This window comes from Accipiter gentilis, chromosome 33 (assembly GCF_929443795.1).
Source record: "Accipiter gentilis chromosome 33, bAccGen1.1, whole genome shotgun sequence".
NCBI lineage: Eukaryota > Metazoa > Chordata > Aves > Accipitriformes > Accipitridae > Astur > Astur gentilis.
In genome coordinates, this window is record NC_064912.1 from 15517628 (window position 1) to 15532962 (window position 15335).

At 44.0% G+C, this 15335-nt stretch overlaps 1 protein-coding gene across 1 annotated transcript; it reads left to right on the forward strand.

Annotated features, from left to right (window-relative positions):
* The first annotated feature begins 122 nt into the window (after positions 1-122).
* BRAT1 (BRCA1 associated ATM activator 1) lies at positions 123-9493 on the forward strand. The gene is made up of 13 exons (XM_049791276.1): positions 123-427; positions 769-923; positions 1734-1881; positions 2791-3163; positions 3254-3373; positions 4507-4598; positions 4856-4974; positions 5490-5676; positions 6043-6116; positions 6694-6796; positions 7080-7178; positions 8166-8344; positions 8560-9493. Exons 1-13 carry the CDS (start codon positions 244-246, stop codon positions 9289-9291), a joined length of 2565 nt encoding a protein of 854 aa, XP_049647233.1. The 5' UTR covers positions 123-243; the 3' UTR covers positions 9292-9493.
* The last annotated feature ends 5842 nt before the right edge of the window (positions 9494-15335 follow it).

Sequence of the window (15335 nt, forward strand, 5' to 3'; positions counted from 1 at the left end):
CGGGCACAGCACCCTCCCGTCACGCCGCCCGCCCGCCCTCCAACTGAGCTCGCCGGGGCCACGCCCCCTGACCTATCCCCTCGGCCACGCCCCCACGTTTGCGACACTCGCTTTGCGGCCGCGGCCGGTAACGGCCGTTTCTGCTGGTTACGGGGCGGACGCGCGGGGGTCCCCCCGGGGCCCGTGTCGTGTGTCCCGTCCCGTCCACCCCCCACACACACACGCACCCCCGTGGCCGCGGCCATGGCCATGTCCTTCCAGAAACCGTGGTTCCTCGCCCGGGCCCGCCGCCGCTTCGCCATGACCCGCGAGTGCGCTGTCCTGCTGCCCCGCGTCTGCGCCGCCCTGGCCGACCCGCGGCAACCCGGCTCCGACGACACCTGCCTGGAGAAGCTGCTCGACTGGTTCCAGGAGCTGACGCTGTTCGGTGAGTGCCCGCCGCTTGCAGGGTCCACACCCCACCTCCCCTCTCCCAAAGCCCCGGCCGCCGGTGACCGGCAGGGTCTTGTCCGAGGGGGAGGGAGGCCTGCAGGCCGAAACCCCGGGGGAAGCCTCCCTCGGGGCTGCTGATCCCTCGGCGACACCTGAAAACGCTGTTCAGTACTCGAGGCCTGTGCCTGGGCTTCAGGTGAACACAAATCCATCCCTAACAGTTGCGAGGGGTTACGCTCAGCTCAGGCAAGCGCCTTAGAGTTGTGAGAGGGGATGGAGGTCCTGGCAGTGACCCTCTGTTTTCTGGCCTTTTCTCGGGCAACACCCGGTCACTAGATTCTACCGTGCAGCTGGTGCAGGATAACCCCTGTCTGACAGAGTTCATCACCTCCGTGCTGGCACTGCCAGAGCCCAGTCCCAGCATCCTCTCCTTTACTCTGCGGTTAGCTGGGATACTTGCCGCTTCTGAAAACCGCTTCCAACACTTGCAGGTGAGTCGGCTACCCAGGTAACTGCTGCTGCATGTCTGTTTCCTCCTTCTATACGGAGGGCGCCTGAAAATTTATGTGTTCTGCTTATAAAATTTCTGGCATGCGTCAAACGACTCGGCAAACAGTGATATGGTAATGAAGACCTACAGTCATACCATTTCTTTTCAGTTCTCATGTAAAGCATGACTTCTTACTTCTGTCTTGCCTCAGTAGTACTATGAAAGCTAATACGTAGTGCTTCTCATTTTCAGCTCAAAATGGGATATGGGATAACACTATTTCACAGCCGTCATTGCAGAATGTTGTATCCCTGGACAGATCCTGTAGATTTAAACTGCACTAACAGATGTAGTTTTTCCTCCATAGTAGGTTGTCAGGAAATCTCTGATTCCCTGAAAAAATGAGGGACCATTCTAAAGCCCTGCTTTCTACAATAGAATGCATTTATAGTACCAAACTCAAAATCCAAAAGGCTTTGAGGGAAGAGCCCTCTTATGGGCATAAAGATGCCCTTTATGCATACAACTGCATAAAGCAGTCTAATGGAACTGATATATACATAAGTTGTCCCTAGCATCTTAAAACCAAGCAATTTTGGTCTTGAACACCTCTGTTGCTTACTTCATCAAAGGGACACGTGTTGAGTTTAAGCATGGGATTCTGAAAATTTTTCTATTTTAGTGATGCTTCTAGCAAGAGAAGGTTTCACTACAGTATTGATACTCGTGACTTGGATGACAGAGCAACCTCTCCGCTCCCCTTGAGCCCCTTTGCTTACCGTTTACTCTGTGTGTTCTCCTCTGGCCTCAGCAGGAGAAGCTGTTGGCCAGGCTCTTTGGCAGGGATGGGCCTCCGAACAGCGCAGTGTGGGAAGATGCATCTGTGCGAAGTGGCTGGGTGCAGGGTGTGCACAACATGATGCATCACCAGCCTGCCCTCCACTTGCTCTGCAGTGGTGGTGAGTACTTCGAGGACTGGGAACTCCCCAAATCCTCTGTGTCTCTTCCATTCCAGTCTGTTGCTCAGATCTCAAATGAGAGAGACAGGTGTTCTCATTTATTTAAGACAAAAATAAGCCATTTGTCAAAAACGCGGAAGTCATTGAAAGATGGTGGGGTTTTTGTTAAATTAGTTATACTTCCTCCACCCCCATCCCCAAACACTGAAGGAGATGCCCTTTTTAGAGGGGAAAGAGGCACATCTTATGAAACACATGATAAAAATAGCTTATTAAAAGTTTTCTTTATTCTTACTTGTAACTCTTACTGAAAGGTATGTTTCAGTATGATTTTAGTGCAGAAAAATTAACCAGGGGCTCATTTAATACTTGCACACATTTGCAGTCTCGTTGTTATGTAGATATGTAAATTCTGCTGTTAACACCAACTTTAGATCCCACGTACAGAGCGGCCTAAAAGACTGGATTGGTATTAACATGCAGCATGCGCTGCTGTCCATGTGATGGAAAAGTAGTACTCTTGCTGCTGTTCATGTTTTTTGTACTGCTTGTGTCTGGAGATGGTACAGGCTCCTTCCGTAAATACAGTGAGTGTGCTGTCAACTCTCCTAATATTACTAATGTTACATTGAAGTTCTCTTGTGTTCCTGAGTTATTAAAACACCTGAGGATCTGAAAACAGTTTTACTTTCTTCTTTTGTTTGCTTTTTGTTTGTTTGTTGTTAAGGACTGGCTGACTTTGAAACACCATAGAGACTACAAAATAAAGTATAAAAAACCCCACCAACACTATTTAAAGCTGTGTAGTACTTGAATTAGAATAGTATATGGTTGGAGCGCAACAAGGCTCCACCTCACAATAGGAAGGCTGTTGTTTTTCCTCCAGTGACTTGTTTTGTTTTCACACAGGGGGCATAGATGTGATCTTCACTCTGCAAGGGGATCCCAGCCTGTTTGTGGCTTCAGCTGCCAGTCAGCTTCTGGTGCACATGCTCACCCTCTCTGTAGAGTCTGAAACGACTAAACCTCTCAGTACAAAGGACTGTGACTGGCCAGCGTGTGCCCAAATGATTATAAAGCGTATAGAAGATTCCCTTCAGTCCAGCTCTGCCTCTCACATCGAGCAGTCATTAAAACTGTTAACTAGTTTGTTTGGCAGTTGTCGTGCTACGTGGACTGAAGTACTTTGGTTAGGCGTAGCAAAGCAGATAGAATCCTTTTTGACGGAAGAGACTGTTCAAGTACAGCACATGCTGGCGAATCTTTTGCTTAACATGGCATGGTAAAGATCGGGGACCTTGGATCCAGTGATGAGATATATCTGTTTTCCACTGTCTGATAGGATGTATTACTTACACTTCTTTCTTCTCAGGTCCCCTGTGTTTCGTGACACTGAAGGCAGTTTTTGGGCACTAGTGACTTCTGCTCTGGAACACTTAACCCCAGTACAAGCAGGTCCTTTGGCAGTGGGAATTCTAAGGCTCTACAAATGGTAGGACTTACTGCAACAGAATTTTTGCACTCTGCAAATGTTTCTGTAATATAATTTCTGGTGTCTTTCCAAGAACGGGGGTTTTCCTCACTGCATTTTTTGCTACATTCCTTAATATGTAAGACTGGTTGGCAAGAACCATGCCAGTAGCTAACAAACTTCAGACACTGATAATAAGAATAATACCATTTCAAAGAGAGAGGAATGAAGGGAGCTAATATCGTGTTTATGTGTATACACTTGTATTTTACCTACAGCCACCCAATTTCAGGAAGAAATAGAAAACTCCTTTAACTTTATACTACCAAGATTGATTAAGATGGACATGATTTGACTCCCTGTCAAATCCAGTAGTCTCTGTTCATTTTTCGCTTTCACAAAAACGCTGCCTAGTGTAAAAGCTTTCACTGCTCTTACAGAAGTGTGCATCTGGAGACCTGTGTCAATAGTGGTAGAATAACTTAGGTTAGAAGGAACTTGTAGAGGTGATCTAATTCAACCTCTTCCTCAGTTCAGGGCTAACTTCAAAGATAGATAGGGTTGCTTAGGGCCTTCACCAGTCAAGTTTAAAATATCCCCAAGGATGAGGATTCCAGAGCTTCTCTGGGCAACACATTCCAGTGCTTACCCACTTTCAGTTCACTATGGAAAGAATTTTCTATATATCCAGTTAGAATCTACCCTGTTGCAATTTAAGATTCTTGTCTTGTTGTGCACCTCTCAGAAGTCTGCCTGCATCTTCTCCATAACTCCACTTTAGGTAGTTGAAAAGCATCACGAAATCATCAGATGAATACAGCACATATGGATACTGATTTACAGGCACAAGGACACCATTTTGTTGACGAGAAATGCCTCTCTCTAAACCCGCTTCTTACACAGAATCCCACTCTTTATTTGCGTGGCTTGATAAGGCTGCTTCTAAATTCCAGAGCCATTTCCCCCTCTGCTTTCAGTTAGCCAGGGAAGCCTGGAAGAAGGCTTGAATTGTGATAATACTTTCATTGCTCTGTCATTGCTGGCTTGTTTAAAAGCCTGCGTGAAAAACATTATTCTGCTCAGCGTTTGGGGGCAGATGTTTGGGAAGGAATTGAAGTGTTCTTGTTTTGGTAACTGCTGTTTCCTCCTTGAAGCCCACAAGATGTGAGGATTCAGGCACTGACTGTTCTACTTCAGCCAATGGACTGTATTTTGAGAGCAGCCTCCCAGCCTCTGGAATATGCAGGTACAGTTGTGACAGAAGAGTAGAGGCTAGTCTGCTTGCCAGTGTTTTTAAGTGGCTGGTGCAGACAAAACTGGAGGAGGAAGAGTAGAATTAGTCAAGGACAGTACCAGTGTTTGTGGCAAAATGCAGCATCCTACTGACAGTTGCATTTGAAGGGATATTCATACTACATCACCTGAATATCTTGATTAACTTTAAAAATCACAGTCCTTTGTGTTCACTAACAACCTGAGCTCTTCCCTCTTTTGGTCCTCTAGGTTTGCTGGATGAGTCTGTTAGTGATCCCATCACTGTTGAAAGTCTTCTGTCCTCCAGGTCATCTTGTGCTAATCTCCTGTGTCAGACCCTCGCTCATCTGGAGCAGCTGCTGTCTCTGGTAACATTCAGAGAAGGAAAATAACCTGGGGATCAAATGGGTCCTTGAAAGACAGCATTAAGATTGCTTGCAAACTTTTGCAGTACAGCTTAACAGAACGTGGAGAGGAGCTGACAGTGAGGGCTTCCATATGTTAAAGAAATCTAGTACTGTAGACTCCAAATAGGAAAACAGAGGAATACTGAGGCTTGTAAAGAGGGACTGGACCTAATTTTAAATCCATCTTCACAAGCTTTGTTAACATACCTTACTTCTACTGCAATTATTGATCCAGCAAAAAAAACATAAATTGAACTGCTTTCCCAAACAGTTCGAAGAATCTCCTTCCATCTGTGCAATAGTTCTTGAGAGAGAGGAAGATAATTTGTTTGTAGTTATTAGCATTGTGGTACCTTAAGAACACACTAGAAATTGCAATTTTTGCTGCCTCCTGACCAAAAAATCCTGCTCTCTCTGCACGCTTGAGACTTTTGCTGGAAACTTTTGTCCCTTTTTTCTTTCTCCCCTCCCATTAGAGTCGTTTGCCAGTGGATTTACCCTATACATCTTTGCTGCACTCTCTCATGACAATATTACAATTCTGTAATGGCTTCCTGAGTCCAGCTTCTCCTCTGGGAAGCACGATAAGCCGAATCTTGATCAATTGCTTCAGAGTACAGAGGTCAGCTCTTGATGTCCTAGCAGCACTCTCAGAACGAAAAGGTGAGTTAATCTTTGCACTTTAATTTTGGAAATACTTGACTATTCTGTAGTTGCAGAATTTTTCATTCCCCTTCACTGATCGTTCTGAATGAAGACTACCACTTCCAGTTCTGAAGCTTGTTAATTTTTTCCAATTCTTCCTACTGTCTTGGCTAACCTTACATTCTGTTGATGAGCTAGGGCAGGTAATACTGTCATTGCCAGAAACTGGATGTTTCTCCTTTACTCTGAGGACTGTATTTGCTTTCTTCTCCAAACTGGTTTTACGATCCTGTGTCTCTCTGTATTTTAGCAGTTGAATTGTGATTCAGCTGCTCCTTCTCTCAGTAGTGGTCCTTTAGATTTTTTTTTTTAAATATGTTTCAGGTAGTGACACACTCATAGGAAGTCTATTTGATCTCCTTCTGGCATACCTGGAGAGTCCAAACACCAGCCCTACTGTGAGTATAGAACTAAGGAGAGATCCAAGTCTACTAGCTTGCCCCAGTGGGATGTAGTTCTGAGAAATTGTCTCACAACGGTTGTTTCTTAGCACAGTTTGTATTAGAATATGTAGGAGACTTGTCTTGATTCTGGGTGGCTTGCAGGAAATAGCTAAAATTCTAGTGAGTGTGTAACTGACCAATACATTGAGTGTTCTTGAAAAGACAAGAGTCATCGCATCTAAGAGTAGCACCAACATACTCAACTTGGCATGGCCCTTAAGTATTGAATTCTTTGCATTAAGAGGTTTTGTTTTCTTGCTTTGTTTTGTTCAAGTGACTGATGACAACTGCAAATCAAAAGCTGGAGGTACTAGAACTTCATAATACTAAGCTGCGAATGGACATTTTCTAAGTGTTTGTTAGAATGTTATATGAACATCATTTATTTGTGGCTTCTTAGTAAGGAAGCATATGTACTTGTTTACTCTGAGAATTTCTCTGGAAGTTTGAGGCTATAAAACAAATTTTATCTAGCATAAAGGCAACAATGCCTCCTCCTTTAGTAAAGTGAATCTGCTTTATATTTCTTCAGGTTCTAAAGAAAACATTTCAAGCTACATCCAAGTGGTTGGTGCGCTTGCAGGAACTGTCCTGCTCCAACAGTCAGGGGCAACAAACTGAGAAGATTTTGGAAGGTAACAAAGCTATTCAAGCTGGGACAAACAGCAGCTACTGGCATACATGAAATCTGCTCTTGCCTACCTTTTCTGCTCAAAGCACTTAGGATTCATTTGTTCACAACTATGTTGAGTTTAGGTTTAGCTGTTCGAATAGTGCTTTGAAGAACTCTGGGAGAAGCACACAGCAGCAGTAAAAGGGATTGCATCAGATAAAATGATATAGAGGCTGTACAGTGATTGCTTCAGTAAGGTCTGTTGCCTTTCATGTCCATTCAAGCTTGTCACTGGGCTTTTACAGATGTGTTTCTGGTGCTGCAGAAGCGTTTGTGCAGTCCTTGCTGGGAAGTAAGAGATTCTTCTCTGGAGTTCCTCACTGTCCTGATTAAATGCTTGAGAGGTAGGTGCAGAGATTTAACAGTTCATAGTGGAGGAGTATTTCTTTTAATGTTATGAAAGTCAATCAGGCTGGTGAAGCATCCTCTGACCTGTAACTGGAGGACTAAGAAAAGAAAGAAGTGTCAAGATTCTTACTCTTAGATCATGACTAAAATCTGACAAAAAGACTGATAAACTTATCCTACTTTTCTGTTGAACTCAGATTGCTCTGCCCTCCTTAATGGCACTTTCAGTGAGTTAAACTGAGGATGATGTCAAGGCAGGTGACAATGCTTAATGGCAGATAATACTTTCCCTTTTTTCAGTTTGCTCTGTAGTGGAGTCTGTTTGGTTTCACTCAGCAGGCTGGGGGCTGGAATTTAGAAGGCTAAAAGCCTAGATCTACTTTGCATGATTTGGATTAATTTCTGATTTTCCACTTTACTGGTAGCTCAGGCTTTACAGTAGGTAGCACTAAGACAATGTTAATTCTTCTACAGTAGCTCTGTGATATTGGAAGAGTGGGGGATGTTGCCAACTACTGTTGTCCCCAGGTCACAAAGGAAGTATCCAGCACATTCAGCTGCATTAGTGCTGCAGTTGCATTCTTGTTCTTTGCCATATGCCTTGAAAACATGAAAGAAAGACTGTTTTTTCCTCTTTTAAGCAAAGGCATAAGTTCGATGAGGCTGAAAACGTGTCCCTGCTTGCCCAGAGAAGTTTTTTCTTGCCCTTAGAATATTTACGGTGTAAATGGATTTTTCCAAGTTCCAGTGTCTAGCAGGGCTTGACTGAAAGTCACCAAGCTGCTGGAAAATGGGGAGCCTGACACAGAGTATCTGTGCTCTTGTGAGCAGCTGCTGGTCTCTGCAGTGGCTCAGCTCACTGGCAGCTGTCCCTGCAGTCAGTGGGCATCCTTGTATGACGCAAAGAACTGTTTGCATTGGAAACAGCTTCATGCTCTGAGAGACTAAAGCCTTGCTTCTTTGGATTGCTGTCTTGTTTACAGACCAGGATGAGTTCAGGCAGTCTCTCCTGTCTTCGGAGGTGCCAAGGCTTACAGAAAATCTTCTTGAGGATCCAGAAAGCTACGTGCGAGCGAGTGCTGTGACTGCTGTGGGACACTTGGCCTTCATTACTTACTTTGCTCCAGAGTCACCTGTTGTAGGCAATCAGTATAATAAAGAGGTATGATGACTTTGTGTAGCCCACTGCAGAATCAAGCAGAACTACACATCAATTTACTGCTGCACTATTTATAACTTTCATCACAAGTTATCTGCAGCCTCATGCAGGCAGATTTCACGAGTAGTGAAAAGACTAGACTTTTTACTTCCGCTGTTCTTGTTTCTTTGGGTGTTTGTCACCTCATTGTGCTTTTTCTTTGTCTTTTTTTCATTTAGAACACTGTAGCAAAGCTTCAAGAAATCTTGTCAACAGACCCAGAGGGCTTTCCTAGGAGGGCTGTGATCAGCATCTTCATCAAGTGGCTGAGACAAGGCTGCACAGGTCAGCTGGAAGATACAGAACAGTTTGTCTCTAGAGTGATCCAAACTGTGGAGCATGACTTAGACTGGGAAGTTAGACTTGGTGGTTTGGAACTGATTGAAGTTTTCTGTAGTCAGACTATTTGCCAACTTGGCCTTCCTCAGTGCCCTTATGCTCCTGTCTCATCTTCAGTCACTAGTTCCACCCATTGGAATGAGTCACTGCAGGTATTTTGCCGAGCAAAACTGTTCAGCTTTTTGTTTCGGTCTTTGTGTGACTGTGACAAACCAGTAGGTCAGAGAGCCTGTGATGTACTGCTTGGCTTAAGAAGTAATTTCTATCCAGTTAGTACTCTGGAGGGTTCACAAGGGACTGGAGATTCAGCTGTAGGACATGGCATTGCCTGGTTACAAAGGACACTAAGGCAGGGTTCTCTGGCCCAGAATTTCCCCACAGATGGTAGTAATGGGGTAGATTTTCAAGATCCAGAGAACATGATGCTAGCTTTGGGTGCAGTAGAGTTAGAAGAGCTACATGATGAGCTAAATAGAAGTAGTGACCATGTGGAGAAAAGCCCTCAGTCCCTCTTACAGGACATCCTTGCTACTGTGGGGACCATAGAGGAGAATGAAGCTGACTGTTACTGAAGACATCTTTTGCTCTGAGGGAGCAGTGTTTAAGTAGTTTTCTTCTGGGGGAGAATTTTTTGCTACCAGTTGTGAAGTCTTTCTTGAGAGAGGATAAAAAGAAGTGTTACACTGAACAGAGAAAAGGATGGTTTTGTTAGCTTTAATACTGAAGAATTTTTTGTTAAAAAGTGTAGTCTCCAATAAACTGTGATTTGTTTTTCAAAGTAAACACATTAAGAAATGCATTTGTTCTTTTTTTAAGTCCTGTGTCTTTTAAGAAAGCACCAGACCATGCCTACATAAGGAAACATTTTTTAAAAACAAAACAGTGACTGAAAACAAGTTGTTGCATGCACCTTTTAGAGCCAGAGTAGCTAAAACTGATGAAAACTGGTTTTAAGGGGCACTTGTTTTGACCTTGTCCCTATATCCATTCTAAAAACAAGAGTTCTCGAGTTCCCTGTTGCATTTTGAGGTCTAGAGCAGAAGGTGGCACTTAAGGAGTCAAAAGCTGATCATCCTTAACATTACAAACTTTCTTCTGTAGATAACATACTTGTTTGATAACGGCAGCGATATTAAAAAGCTGACTTTGTTTTTAACTGAAGCCAGAAACCAGACTATTTTGCTGAATTTTAAGTGCTCCTTTTCTGCATTCCTAAAGAACTAGGATAGCTTCTAACTAGTAAGAGAAACTGACACCTGCAGCTTTTTATGATAAAAATAGATCTATCCTTAGCTTTGGTAAACAGTTAGAAAACCGCAGCTATGTGTGAACAGCAACATTGTTTTCTGAGAAGAAAATCACCCAGTTTTTTAAAAACACAGGGAAGACTGTGGTTTGCAACTTATTCCAATGTCTTGCCATGTGCTAAGAAGCTTTATGAAACCTAGGAAAAAACAACGGAGTACCTTTAGTGTAGCACTGTGGTGTTACTTAGCATCCTTTTTCCTCCTGCAGCCTAGGTAGAGGCAAAACCACAACACTTGTTTTAGGCTAATGCAGGCTATAGCATCTAATACAGTGGAAGAACTTCTACAGTCTCCTCCTTCAATATTATCCCTGCAGCAGTACAAGAGGGTGAGTTGTAGTTTGAGTTTCTTGCTGCTGAGGTTGAAGGTGTACTCTATGCTTTTTAATGAAGTCAGCACACTTACCTATAGCTCTGTGCACAGCTTTATGTATGACAGAGCCCTTGGGTGTTGTACCAGCAGCTTTTATTGGGAGAAGGCAGCTCTGCTTCTGATACACAATTCTACCTGAGCACTGTCTACACCTGGCAAAAGACAAAAGATATTAAAAATCAGGTCTTTTCCTGCCACTGCATTTTTCTCAGAAATTGAAAGGGTTAGTGAGAGAGAAGGGATTTGCTTTTAAAGAAGTGTGGATTGTTTGTGGAGTTTTAGCAGTCCTGTCTGGTGAAGGGATTATATGCTCCAGGAAAGGAGACAGCAGGTTGCTGGGTAAATGTCTTCCTCCTGTTCAGCACTAGAATTCTTGTGATTTCAGGGTTGTGCAGTTTAGGAGACTCCAAGGAATTATTCAAATATCAGCAAATTGAAAAAGTGACTTGTTATGGAACGGAAACACTGCTTATTACTGAGGTCTCTTGACTCCAGACCTATTAAATTTTAATGGAACTTTTTTTTCTTTTTAATCGGCTGGGGTGATGGTGACATTGTTAAGTTTATACCGTTTGCCTAATTGCAGTCCAAAGTCTTGTTTATACACAGGATGCTTGTACACTGAAACCCAAATGTACAGCAAACTGGGAGGGCTCCTTATCTTTAGAAGGGGAATTAAGGACTCCTTTCATCTTTCATTAAAAACCGGTCTCTACCTCCAGCAATTAGGTGACTCAATGCTGATTCTGTACTTCTCTCTCTTCTGACCTCACTGCATTGCCTTACTGCCACTTTAGGTACAGTAGAGAGTCTTATTAACACAGATGCTTGCACTGACATCCTGCACCTGATAATTGGGAGAAATGTGAAGGGTCGTGAAGATCTGAGCAGTGTGAGGAAGAAATAGCAGGGACCAGAGAGGTTGAGGGAGATGAAAGCAAAATAAGAAATCCATGATTCTTTCTACAGAAGACGATGGCAGTGCCATTTGTGAGCTGAAAATTTAGCTACCAAATTTGTAAACACGCACGAATAGCTACTAATGTGAATCATCCATCATGCTGGGATACCCTCTCGAGGATGCCCATCTTTGCACACGTAAGAACTCATACAAGTCCTGCCCCACTTACACTGCTAACTCATTTTCAACCCACTTACCTACCAAAACTTTTTCTGCACCTCCACAATATCCTTATCCCAGCCACACAGCTTTCTGCTGGGTTAAGAATTTACACCATGGGGTATCTCTTGCTAAGAAGCTGTGGTCGTTGTGCACCTAAGGGGAGGGTTTAACTTTCAAGGAGACAGTCCTGAGAAGCAGACTTGTTACCCCCACATGCATACTGAACATTCACGTCAACAAGCACCATTGCTACTTACCACTTCACAATGTGACAACAGTGCATAAACTCTACACACCCAGCTCGCTCCTGTCACACAGTGAGGACTTCAACGACTTAGAGAAAGGAGTGGGCTGCCTGGCCTTCCATTATGGACACAGGAGAAAGTTCAAAACTGCCTTTTTGGGATGGATTTCTATAGAAACTGCTGCTTTCACACCATCAGTGCTGTAGCTGTGTACAGTTCCTGCAGGAGGCAGGCACCACTGAGAGAGTTTTTCCAATGCACGCACACACGCTACACGGATTTCAGCAAAGGCTGTGGCCAGACATGGGCCTCTAATGCAAGAAGCACCGAGGTTCGGGACTGTCCTTTGCTTTAGTGTGGGCTGTGGCTAGCAGGCGCCAGCAATACAAGTGGTATCAATGCATAACGTCACAGATGAGAAAAATTTGTCTCTGATGGCTGGTACTGTGAAAGAAGATTACAAAGCTCATTTCAGCTCTCTTCATCTGCACAGCGCAATCTAAGTTCTGATGCCTGATCTGTACACAGGTATGAAATTCCTAGAATTGCTTTCAACACATTTCAACAAAGCTCTGAAGAAAGGATTTAGCCTTGAACTGCTCAGACACAGGAGAGAAGGAGAGAACAAGCATCTTTGGCTCAGCCCTACACTAGCAACAGCTTTATAAAAGCTGCCAGAAGAATGGCTGTTAATTTTCTGTTTTAATACACTGGCCATTTAAAAGCCAAAGAATAGTCTTTGCCTAATTATACTAATTGCACAACTTAGTCAAAAAGGGGCCATAAATGTCTAAGGCTGTTGCTTTAGCTTAGATATATGTGATCTGTGATTACTGATCAATTCATCCATATCTTCGCAATTTCTTTTGTCCATCTCTAATAAAATTTGCTCTACCTTTCGATACATATTTATCAAAGCTTCTGAAAACCACCATGTGTTAGAGAGGAAACTCATCAACCACCTTCACAGCAGACGTTCTCAGCAATTTACAATGGAAAAATGTATCAGTAGCAGCACCTCTGTAGTCTGTGTCATTTCCCTTTAGAGCAGTGGGTTTTGTCCTCTGCTGAGAAATAAAGCACCACTTTAACACGGCCAGACCTCAGCCTGCGTCAGACATGCTCCTCCACAGACAGGAGAGATCTTGCCTATAACCTTGCAAGCCAGCATGCAGAAAAATGGAAGGGCTTTCTTTCAAAGAAGTAGTGTGTCTGCCTGGACAAGGTGGAACAAAGCTGGTGATGTAGACCTGTAATGAAAACATTCAGGGTTCTGCAAACACATGTCATAGGTACACTTAGGACTCATCCCCAGATAGAAGGGGAAATGAGCAGTCCACATCAAAGGGCCCTGCAATACTACAGGTGCAATTACATAACTGTTTCAGTTAAAGCAAAAGGAAACTAAAGAAAACAGTATTTCTATCCATAATAGCAATACCAAGTCTCTGCTTAGAACACAGCAGCTTAATGTGTTTATTTACCATAAACATACAACTGGGCTGCAAAGATGCCTTTCACATGGCTGTGTCCAAACCAAACCCATCCAAACCAAGTTACTCCCCAGCTCATTCCACAGTTGCCCAGTTGTCAGACCCCGTGCAAGGGCAGGAACATGCTGTCTGGGACAGGGGTGCACCCAGCCCTTTGAAGGACAGCATTGCTCGATTAGACCACATCAGGTGTAAAGTAAAACCACAACCTTAAACAGCTCCTGTAGAGCGTTAGGGCTTGAACCGTGGTAGGACTGCCCCTTTTCAGTGAAAGATAGATGGAAATTACCCTTAAGAGATAGATACACTTTAAAGTCTTCAATTCTCCCATTTCATTATCTCTTGGTCCTCGTATTTCCAGTCTCCATTGACCCCATATTCCCTGGGCTCTCAGGCAGGGTCAGTAGAAGAGAGCAGGGAGCTTGCGCTGCCGTGTGTTAGGGACATCAAGGCTCGCCCCGGCTGGTCCCTCACCACCACCACCCTCAGAGCTTTGGCCTCGAACCAGCTTCTGGGCTGGGCTGTGACCAGCACAAAGGAGCTGCAGAGCCAGGTCTGGCAGATGGCGAATCCAGGCTGTACATCTTGAAACACAACTTGGTCCAGCCAAGCCAGCTCCAAAATAAACCCTTATTAAGCTGCGTTAGCCATCACACATGAAATTCTTCTGATTTAGCCCTTATGTAGGCTGAGCAGGGACACAGGTGAGCCCTGGAGCCCATCACTCTCAAAAACAAACACCTTTGATGGGATTGATCTCGTGATTACAACTCTCATTACGTGCCAACAACAAAAAAGCTGCAGTTAAAACACAAATGGCAATGGTTGCTAAGTGACAGCATCCATACAGGCTTGTCACAGCCGTGAGACAAACAGCTGTGGCTGCACAGCATTCCCATCTTGTCCATGTAATTGAGGATAAAAATGCTGTTTTCATTACCGCCTAGTAACCCTAACTTGGACCTGTCAGAATATTTTATACTTCAGGTTCTGACAAGAAGAGCCCCGTGAAAACAAGACTAAAGCCTCCACTGAAACCAGTGGAAGTGTTTGATTCAAAATATCTTTAATATTGCATGCTCTTTCAACATATTTTCTTCCCAGTGAACTAGTGCATAAGACAACAACATGGCTTTCTTGGCTAAATGGTCCATTTCTGAAAAACAGAGAGCTACGTGACAGTATTTTCAGTGAGGTTCATTTGAAAAAACAACAACAAAAATCAACAAAAAACCCACCTGTCAGCCTCTAAAGTGAACCTGTGGGCTATGTTCAACACTGAAGGTTTCTGCAACATTTGGAAAAGATAATAACTTTTTCAGAGCTGCAAACAACATATATCCTTATAAATAAAGTATTTGAACTAGAACTTTAAAATTACATAAAGTGATGGCTGAGATGTTAAGGAGTCTGGGATCCAGCAAGGCACAAAGGGGTCACTTGCTCCAGCGAAATCAGTGGTGGGACCGGGTGGGGAGAAGCCATAAGAGATACTTAAGCACCATTTTGCCAGGGTTGAGTATTTCAAACCCCTAAAGTAAGAGACCCTAATTAGCACAACTGGCAGCTCAGTGCATCCAAGGAAAATAAATAATTTTTTTTTAAAAAAACGGGGGGGGGGGGGGGGAGAATTGCAACAGGCTGTATACAATAGCTTGCTCACCCTACGTACTCTTACATCCTGCAGAAAAAAAAACTGTTTGAGGCCATGCTGGTAGTGGAGACAAAGGGACAGATCTGTCAATGTCCTGTGAACAGATCAGAAGTGACCAGGAAAAGCCACCACCCGGCTGCCAAACGGAGCGAGAAAAGCACAAACAGGCATGCACAGCTCGGCACGCACGCCGGCCACAATGCCAACGCGTGAGCTGTACGGGCATATCCAAGCACTCAAACATGAGGGCTCATCTTCAGCTGCTGATGCAGTGCATCTTGGCGTGAAACATCCTACCGGAACGCGTGTGATGACATTTACTCCAAGCAGCAGTTCTCAGTGACTACTGAAGCTCATTATGCCCCTTCCTAATGAATTCTCTTTCAGCTCCATCCACAGAAGCCTTGATTTCCAGCGCCAGG

Excerpts from the sequence above, each read along its gene's own strand:
- BRAT1 (XM_049791276.1), top strand. The coding sequence starts at position 244 with ATGGCCATGTCCTTCCAGAAACCGTGGTTCCTCGCCCGGGCCCGCCGC. Across the intron at positions 1,882-2,790 it reads CCACTTGCTCTGCAGTGGTG|GGGGCATAGATGTGATCTTC; the intron begins GTGAGTACTTCG and ends GTTTTCACACAG. Across the intron at positions 7,179-8,165 it reads CCTGATTAAATGCTTGAGAG|ACCAGGATGAGTTCAGGCAG; the intron begins GTAGGTGCAGAG and ends TCTTGTTTACAG.